General features: G+C 44.0%; 1 protein-coding gene across 3 annotated transcripts in view; it reads right to left on the bottom strand.

Annotated features, from left to right (window-relative positions):
• The window catches only part of ablim1a (actin binding LIM protein 1a), a 44,287-nt gene that overhangs the window by 32,692 nt on the left and 1,018 nt on the right, over positions 1 to 10,577 (bottom strand). For 2 of the 3 annotated variants that reach the window (XM_053436738.1, XM_053436737.1), the window contains exon 2: positions 5,387 to 5,583. In XM_053436738.1, coding sequence (XP_053292713.1) covers positions 5,387 to 5,477 — 91 coding nt within the window. In that variant the 5' untranslated portion in view covers positions 5,478 to 5,583. Of the gene's footprint in view, positions 1 to 5,386; positions 5,584 to 9,684; positions 9,793 to 10,577 lie in introns of those variants that run through there. The other variant, XM_053436736.1, reaches the window with a different exon arrangement.

Below are 10,577 nucleotides of genomic sequence, written 5' to 3' on the forward strand. Positions count from 1 at the left end.
GGATATACCCATCAACATGCATCAGCTTCCACAGGGGCGTTTTTTGCCTGATGGAGAAATGCCAGTGAGCCAAGTGGTAAAAATAGTTTCTCCAGCACTCCACCCTTTTTTATTATGAAGGAAGAGGAATATGTAATGAGTTTGTGATGACTGAATATTTCAGTTCCTTTCTCTGTTTTTCCTCTAATGTTGCAGGTCAATTCAGATACTTGAAAAAATTCTGAGTTTTTTACGGTGCTGCTGCTCACTGTGAAATACAAACACAGGAATGTCCTGTTATCATGTTGCGTCTTTTAATAATCTCAGCAGGAGCTTCTGAGATTATTGGTTATATGGTTGTGGGAGGGTGGATTTGACACACACACTCACACACGCAAAAGCACACACACACACAAACACACACACACACACACACACACACACACACACACACACACACACATACACATACACATACACATGCACACACACACACACATACACACACACACACACACACAGATCCTACAAACTCTTAACTAAACATCCCATGCACTGGATGATGATTCCCAGATTTTTCCCAAATCCACCAGAGACCCACTTATCATGACAGAAAACGCTGATAAACGCTGATAAACTCGTGGTCTCTGGTCTCTGGATAGCAACAGGCACTCCACCAGCTCGCTTCTATTTTAAAATGGGTTACAAAACACTGAGCACCTTTTATTTTTTTACCTTTTATATTTTTTAATCCTCTGGAACCAGGTATAGTGCTTCAAAATCGTATTCACCCCAATGCTACATTGGAAGTTTGGGCTGCTGACTTGTTTTTTGTGTGAAAGTTGAATCAAATACTCAGTGACCTCTGGATAACATTACTTGCTGAAACAGATCAGTGCCACTGATACACAAGCACTCAGCTGGTGAAGAGGTCAGGGGCGGATGAAGGATTCTTCTGAATCAGAGGCCATAAAGGGGCCAAAATCTAGATTTTAAGAAGTGAAAATATTTTTGCTGACAGGACCAGGACACTCCAGGGGCCAATACGATTTCAAGAAGTTTAACATCTTTGACAGTATTGAATCAATTAAGACAACGTTTCAGCTTTATTGGGGCTGAAGTCTCAGTGGTTCGAAAAAGAGTTCAGGGTGAATAAAAGGATGACTGGGGTTTCTTTGAAAGATTTAAAGTTTTGCAAACTCATTCTAGAGCAGACACTGGGTCTCAGTGAAGTCCCATCACTGTCACTGTGTGGCTGACTTTTGCTTCCACTGCAGAAATGAAGTGGATGTGATAAAACTTGACCTCTGTGATCTTCGATCGCGGGTCAGCATACAGAGTCAAACCTTGCTTGACGAGTCAAAATCAAACTCTGATTCTGTAATGGACGAAGTTGCTGGCGTTATTTGCAGATAACTAAGTGCCAAGCAATGATGATTTTACTACTGTTTCTGGCACACAGTCAGGGAATACATAATGTCTGAAAATCTCTATTTGTCCTCATGCCCATGTTGTAATCCTGATGTAAGCCACCAAGTCGCTTCGTCATGTACTGTTGCTTGGCAGAATGTAGCAGGTCTGCCCTTGCGTATGGGATTGCTTTATATAACTATGGAGGGGACTGTGATTAATTTCCTGAATTTTTTAACATTTGCATAGCTGGAACTTTTTGGGCTTCTTGGAGTTATGGCTGTGTAACTTGTGCACAGGAGCTTTCACACATAAACACAGAGGTCTGATGTGTAGAGCTGTAAGAAGTGTAATCACTCGCTGTCATCCAATTAAAATGAAGTCATCTCTGGGCAACGACTAATCAATTCACTTTCAGACACCTACACACAAACTGAATGCAGCGGCACAGGATGTTGATATCACAGGAGCCTTGTGATATCAACAGACCACTGCTGAAGAGGGAAAAGTAGAAGATGTGGAAATAATAAATGAAATGCAACTTAATCAAAGGTGTCGTTAAATGTAAATCAAAGCTCTAAAAGCAGATCGATAGCAAATGTTTCCATCTTAATGGCCAATTTGTATTACTCATTGATTCATCACTGAAGCTGACTGATGTAACAGTTACAAATCACAGTACGGGCTTCAGAGAAAGGTTGGCAAAGAGAGGTTTCACATAGATTTAGATGCATCTTCTCCCCTCCTGTCCTACCTGTGGCGACATCGTTCAGCCTCTCACTCAGATAATAGTCGTTTGGGTCGAGGTGGGGCAGCTGCTCCATGTACAGTTTGGGAATGAGATACAGGACCTCAGCCACATGCCCATCCTCAATGATGGACATGCGCTTGACCGAGCTCTTGCGCTTCACCTGGACGCGGTCGACATTCTGACTGCGGCTGGAGCTGCACAGTTTTCCCAGGCTGTTGAGATTAGGCAGAGTCGGCATGGTGCCTGGCTCCCCTTCGACTGTCCCACAGAGGACGGTGAAGAACAGCAAGTAGACGTCGGCGAGGATTAGCCTCGGTCCTGCTCTATAATCCAGTAGTCTTTGGACATAAAGAGTGAGGGGTGTTCACGGAGGCATAACGTGGAAACAAAGGAGCCGGAGCTTGGAGGGCAACTTCACAGCAGCTCATCTTTAGATCATGTATCCAATATCCAGACTGGCCTCCAGTGGAAACTCCAGGATCCCTCCACCTGTCACCTCAGATGTGCAGTTGATGTAATCGGTGGAGTGCTGATGTGCACCTTGAGGAGGAGACACCAAACAGCAGGCAGCAGGTATGACAAAGTGAGACACATGGAAAGAAGCTTACACTTTTAGTGTCTTCGCCACAACCAGCCTGGTGCCTTAAGCAGCTTAGAGCTGACGTCGAGCCTATGATTATCTTCTGGGTGGGGTTAGGTAGCTCTGCATCAGGTTGGCCCCGCGCACGGTGGGATTCTCTGTACTTGATGTGACTCATGTGCATCCTCTCCATCACAGCTCTGTTCAGTCTGCACCACCTTCAAAGTATGCAACAATAAATGACTAGATCTTTTCTGAGAAAGTCTTTAAGATGCATCTAAATTGTAATTTGTTCACTAAATGTATTTTTTTAGGGCCCGAGCACCGATCATGTGCTGTACACACATTTATCATGACCGGACAAAAAAAAGTCTCCTGCACCAATTTGATGAACGCAACAGGAAGTCAGCCAATTTGGATTTTGTGGCCATTTTGGCCGTTTTACACGTTGTGTATTTTAACATAGATTTTAACTTAAATTTAGATTTTTAGTCACACCATGGACTTATGACTTGAATTGTGACATTTCCTCAAACCGTGTAAACATTGAGGTGCGGTAAAGATTGAACCTTCGATAAAGGAGACAAAGTCGTAACTCCACTCTGCATTGTCCAATCAGCACCAAAATTATGTCACATGATCAGTGTCCCGGCCTGAATAGCTCCAAGTCGATATTAACTCCGGGTCATAGCCCCATCTACTGATTTGTCATGAAACAGGAAGTCTTTTTTAACTCTACTGTGCATTGTCCAATAAGCACCAAAACTTTCACCTAAGATCACAGTCCTAGCTTATTCTTCATATCAATCAGTCTATTAGGTATATGCTGTTATACTTTATCTTGTTGCTCTAGCTATAGTTACCTAACCACAAAAGAAGTTACCTAGCTAACTGTAGTCAGTATTGTACATATTTCTCTGTCTCACTAGTAATGGATTGTAAAATAAGATTACATGCATCAGATGTGCAAAAGCAGCTGTGTGAAATGAATGGTAGGTGCTCCGTAATGAATACATACTAATCGGTCATTTTTGACCCATGTGTGTATAAGTGATGTAGAAATACAAAATTTTGGTTTATTTATAAAGTTAGAAAGAACCAAGGGAAAATAATTATTTGTGGTAATCAAAAGCAAGATATTTAGTTAATACTTATATATGATAAAATATATTTATTTGAAAAATATAGCAAAGAGGAAAAATTGAAATTGGGGAATACCTAAAATACTGAATTAAATTAATTTCCTTTTGACCTATCTTGTGTATCAAAGGTTTAAGCTGAAATAACAACACTTGTTTGTGACCGGTTTCGCCCTGTCCCTGTTGGCCCTCCCCTGTGGCCTCATCAGGTCCCTAGATCGCACAGTGCTCCTCGCAGGCCTATTATGAAAGGAAATCTAACTTAGATTGAGGTTAGACAGTACAGTCAGGGCAGAATGGATGGATGGATGGATGGATGGATGGATGGATGGATGGTGCACAGCATCAATGAGATCCAGGACGTACTTTCAGGGTAAACTGCATTGGACGTCTGCCAGTCCTTTACAATGTCAGCACCAGCAAGGTCATGCCAGCAGCCAACAATCCACAGTGTTTATTATCAGCAGGATCCTTCAAAGTAAAAGAGAGTGTAACTACATCAGCACTGGGGTGGAAAATGCCTGCAGTGACTCTCTGTTATCCTCTAAAATCACTGGATGAAGGATTTTGGAATTTGTAAGAAGGCATGTTCTGAGATTTTAATCTTCGAAGCATCTTATATTGGGATGGATTTGTTTTTGCAAAAAACTTTCAGAGCATCTTCTTAACAAGCCAAATGCATATAATCAACATCTGAATTATTTGTCAGATGTGATCATCTTCTTTCTTGGAAATTTTGAATTCAGTGTGCAGTAAATATTGAGTCATTGACTTGTCTGTTTGGAAAGTTGGTGAAAGAGAATCTGAGCAAACTCAAAAGCAATGTAACTCCACAGTGCACTGATATGCACTGGAATGATTATGGGAAGACATAATGGAAAGACAGAGCTATATGCTGATTAATAATAAAAAATAACTCCATGACATGTCATAATCATCAAACTGATAAGTCTAATCACATATCTCTACTTTCTCCTACTAAAATAAATGAACACTGGGGTCCATAGACCTGATGGACAGCAGCAGACAATGACAAAGCACAGAGTGCACAGCAGAGGCAGGACGTCTGGAACTCAGCCGCCTGAGTTTACTATTTATATCAATACAGGACTTGTTCTAATTCAAATACATTTAGCTTAGAAGCACACTTTTATTCTAAGAGAAGAGATAAGATGTGATAGTCATGAGCTGGAAGACGTAAACTCTTACACCTCCACACGCAGACACATGGACCTCAGCGTACCTGAGGACATTCTACTCTGCTGCATTGAGGCGCTGCCCTCCAACTGTCATCCACTGTGTGGTAGCTTTGCCACAACTACCCACACACTCGCAGGTCAGCCCACACATGCTCGTAAAACAAGACTGCCGCCCCTGCAAGCAGACAAATTAGCATCGCACACATAACACATCCCGAATGGTTTCATAGCCTCTGCTGTTTCTTCATCCTGCTCCGCACTGGAAGAAACACACGCACTCATCCACACACACACACACACACAGCTCTTTATGTTTCCCATGTCTTACCATCCAGTCCGAAGCAGGAGGTGATTTTTTGGGCGTAGTTGCAGAGCCCATCGTAGCCGGGCTGATTCCTCTCCGTATTCCTCTCCCCCATCTCTACACACACCGTCCCGTCCGGCAGCACTTCCACTCCTTCCCCAGCACATCAATTATTCAGCCTTTTGCCAGGACACATGCATGCGCGTGCACAGCAAACCCTCCTACATGCCATACAGTATACAGAGAGAGAGAGAGAGAGAGAGAGAGAGAGAGAGAGAGAGAGAGAGAGAGAGAGAGACAGGAAAGTGCTGATGCAGAGGGTCATGCTGCTGGAGCACGAGCAGCCCTCTCCAGTGGTCGGATAAGGAGGAGGCATCAGATTGTGTTACTGCAGAATGGAGCCTTGCCTCTTTTTTTTCATCAACCATTGATCATCAGGAGTGCACTGCAGTGTAACAGGCACGGTGTTCAGGATGTGCTAAACCCGCTTTAAAAAAAGGGCGGGGCGGAGGAGGAAGTCAAAGCAAGGCAAGACTGGAGATGTACAAGGTGTCGGGGGATATAGTCACTTAAAGCAATGTCGACATCCAGATGTGATGATTACTTTATGGTGCTACCACAGGAAAAGTTCCTGCGCATAAAGGGAAGCATAACAGTTACATGAAAATTAGATTTAACATGATCGGATATTTGAGACATAGCTTTTATGCATATTGCTTTAGGTTACAGGACTTTTACATTTTAACATTGGAACCTTTTGGTAAATACTTTTGTTAGGAGGAGAGGAAAACCCTAAAATACATAAATTCAGGTCACTTCATTACTTTACCACGATGTCTCCAAAGAGGTTCATCAAATCTAATATAAGATATGACCAGCACTGACCCACATCCATTAACAAACCCACAGACGGCCGGCCTAAATGTTCCAAGATGAACAATTCATTAACCGGCACCGCTAACCAAAACAGTGAAGAAACCTCACAGCTATTAAAATAAATGGTGAGATTCTGCTAAATGGAAAAGCAGAGGGAGGTCTCCCACCCCAAGAGGGAGAATGTACAGTAGATGGAGGAATTTGATAAGAAACATAATCCCTCAACTCCCAGGGTGACCTTGAACAATGTACTTCACCCCTTAGCTCATTGGCCATCAGCCTCGTAATGAGCGACTCACGGGGAGAAACGAAAATGGCTGCACAGCTTGAAATAATATATGCAATATGTGCTCTGTCTAAATCCCCCAGGATACTAAACGTTTCATTCTATCATGCTTGGCGATTCCCGACAAAAGAAAAACAGCACGGGAAATATGATGAGACTAAAAGGCTGGGAAAGAGTTGTATGCCCCCGAGGGTTTATTATAAGGTGGGGAGACTAATGGAAGGGCATCTCTTCCAAGGTGATGGCCCTGTGCTGATAGAAGAGGTGGGGGGAGGGTGACTGCAGGACTGAGAGATCAGAAATGGCTGATGCTAGCTGGACAACTGAAAATGAGGCTAATCATAGGTGTGTATACTGAGAGGAGAAAACCTTGAAGTCATTTGATTGAATTGATTACATTTTTTGACTTCCTGCAATGGGAAAAAAAATCATTCAATGCCCAAAATGTTTTAGTTCTAATCTTTCCTGCATGTATTTGATGGGTGTTTACTGTATTATTGACAATACTACATAATATAAAATCTAGAATGACACTCAGAGTTTATACCTTCGCCGAGGCCCAACAGTCCCCTTAAGAACAGTCCCATTATTATCCCCCCAAATTGCACACACTCATGAATATCAGTCCCCTAAACCCGCCTGACTTATCTCATCAAGATCCATGACGTTATCTCTAGGAAATCGATGACAATGTTGAAACACCCTTTCTCACAATGACAAAGACACTGAAATAAATTCCTGGATCCGCCCCCTGATCTGGACCCGCACCAAGATTTTGTTGGTACTTCCCTGACTCATACCACATCCTTCCAACGAGTTTTGCAGTAATCCCTTCAGTAGTTGTTGTGTAATCCTACTAACAGACAGACAGAGGTCAGACAGAGGTAATAATATAACCAGAGAACAAGTTTCAGCTTTGAAGAGCTTTACAATGAACATTAAAGTTGAGGGATAAATGTCAATAATCCAATAGGACTGCGACTTATAACTATTTTCTCAATCAGTCTTTTCCTCCATTAAACATTAGGAAGAAACAGAAAAACATATTAATTATAAATGTCTTCAGTCCGTGTGGTGCCTTCAAATAGTTTTTTTGGCCAACCAACAATCCAGCAATCTGATGCAACAAAAACAAGCCGCATATCCTCACAACCGAGTAGCTGAAGAGGAGAAAGTTTGGCTTTTTGTCAAAATATGTGCCAATTAATTCCCTGTCAGTCGAGTTATCAATCAGATGACATTCTGACTATAGCCAAAACATGGGGAGGGGCATGCAGGTTCTCTACATGCTAAACAAAAATGTATTTATATTGAATTGTTTATCTGTACTAAAACACATATACATCAACATCTCAAGTGCATATGAAATGGGAACACTACGACCACTGTAACTGTGGAAGCATTGACTGTTGACCATATGAGGAGAGGCGGTGGTCTAGTGGCAGAAACTTGGACTATGGCCAGAGAAGGTCTCTGGTTCGTCTCTGGTTCGACTCCATGGAGAGACAACAAAAGACGCACCTGGATATATCTGTCCAAAAATCCAAGAGTCTCCCTACCCTGTCTAGTGCCCCTGAGCAAGGCACCTTACTCCCCCAACATCTGCTCCCAGAGCGCCGTACATGGTCGCTCACTGCTCTGTGTGTCCTACACCAGATGGGTCAAAAGCAGAGATTAAATTTCCCTACCTGCATGAGTGTGCCTTTGCATGTCTGTGCATGTGTTTGGGACTAATAAATGCATCTTAATCTTAATCTTAATGAGTTATTCAACATATTGTCCCAAACATCCCCATTTGTACCATTGCGCCTGATTTGTCACATTTGTTGAGAGATAACTGGCACTTCACTATGTTCAAACTGTAGGATTTGGATTTGGGGTTGTTACTTCTCATGAGTAATGATGGGCTGTTTGCTGGGGGCTTAAGCATGCTAATCAGATCCATGGCCCACAGAGGGTCTGTCAATCGTTGAATGGGCTCTGAGCTCCATCGATCTCCACTGGCAGCCACGAAGGACACATACAGTAGAAACCACGTCAGTGATGGAGGGGGTTCAAAGCCATCTTGAAACAGCTACACAGTAAAGGGCAGTTACATACAGCTATAGAGCCTCTTTATGCAGGGTTGATGACTCATTCAATAACAGGATCAGACCAGTCATGGTGAATGCAGCTGCAGATTTACTATAATAATTTTGAGGTCAATCAATCAGACTTTATTTGCACATAGGCAACTAGACCTGGCCACACCCCTCAGTGACGCCCCATCTCCCATGAAGACTCCCTAGCCGCAGACCAGCAGGGGGTCCTGGGCCTATAGCCTCTGTGGGTTTTTACATCTACCTGTGTAACCCACCGGTTGGTCAGCTCCAACCAAAGAAGCTCCCTGGACAAGAGGTGATATGTCCCCAAGAAACATGTCATATTGTCTCAGTCAGACAATCTGATCACAGCAGGAACAGCTGGAGGCTCTTTATCACTGCTGCCTCCAACACAGTCACCTGACATGAATCCAGGAGAGCACTAAGGTCTACCTGGTGAGGACTGGAGCTATGGTCCACCTGAACATTTTGCAGGTTTATCTGACCTGGAATCAGCAGCAGACACAGTGAGACCAATAGTTTGCTGCCCCCCCCCCCACACCCCCCCCAAAAAAACACAACCGAATCCGATACTTTTCATCACTTCACTAAAGGCTTGACTGAGGTGATCACACAACCCCACTGCATCACAACCAGCCAGTTGAGAATGAACCCAGGTCTACAGCTTGCAAGTAAAGGCAACAATTAAGTGTGTGCAGCCTTTAACCAAATACATGCACCACCCCTGCTTATAGACGAACCATCCACAGAAACAGCAATCAGAGGAGGTGCATGTACAAAAAGCAATGGGATCTATAGTTGCACCAGAATACACAACTACAAGGTAACTTGAGGGCTGCAGCAGTGGAAGGTGTAGTTCCAGCCATGCACCGGTGTAACCTACTTAGAAACACAGTCATTATTAACGCTGCCTCCAGAAAGACGACGCGAATGGGCTCTGTTCTCCACTGCGTCCAGCCTTGAACCAGGACTCCCTCCATCAGTCGACGGAGGACAGCAATAGGACTTCCACCTGGGTGTGTATTGTTATGAAGGCTTCTGCGGCAAAAGGGACTCACCTCTAGCAGCAGACATGCCCGGTAGGTAGAGCCTCTTTCTATCTTTCTGCCTTTCTTTAGCAGGGATTGTCAGGAGGAGGAGGAGGAGGAGGAGAAGCCCCGGTGCGGTTGCAGGAGGAAGGATGGAAGGCGGACAACCTGATGTTATCTATGATTTAAGTTTTTTAACGAGGATTAAAGGCATGGAAGTGTTCAGCCTGCGATTTTTTTGGGGGGGGGGGGGGGGGGGGGCAGACCAGACTACACAGGCTGCGCGATGGAGAGAGCACTTTCCCATCCGCGACAGGCATGCATGCAGGGCGTGTCCTGGACCAGACAGCATCCCTCTTATTCTCCAACAACTTTGTGTCCATATTTGAACATAATGTCACAGAACTGCAGACTCGTGAATGAGATCAGATCCTTTGCAGGTCAGCCGAGCCTAAAAGCAGCTAACCTACATCTCCTTCCTCCCTCTGGGATGATGGTGCTGTTTGAGCTCAGTGGGAAAGTTGACTGGCGCTCTGGAGAGCACCCCCCCCCCCGCCCCCCTCTTAATCCCGCTCTCAAAAGGAAAATATGAGGCGATCTATTTGACTTGTTTTCGGTTCATGATACTTGAAAGCAAGCTCGACCTTGTATAAGCAAAAAAAGAGAAGAAAACGCTGCAATCCGAGGGAAGCGGCTCCAATCACGTGGGAGGAGGATCGGTAATATTTTCCAGCTGACACAGATTTCCCACATAATTTATGCCGCTGTGTTTATATGAATCACATTCGGCTCCATACGTGTTAGAGGTGCGCTCATTGATTCTCGTCTCCACGCAGACGAGAATCAATCCTTCTTTCAGTCTCTCTTCTCTTTGTATGCGTCAGTCGCTGTCGGTGATTAAAAGACCCCTGTGTCTGGGGTCG

The sequence above is a fragment of the Pleuronectes platessa genome, chromosome 12 (genome assembly GCF_947347685.1).
Source record: "Pleuronectes platessa chromosome 12, fPlePla1.1, whole genome shotgun sequence".
Classification (NCBI taxonomy): Eukaryota; Metazoa; Chordata; class Actinopteri; order Pleuronectiformes; family Pleuronectidae; genus Pleuronectes; species Pleuronectes platessa.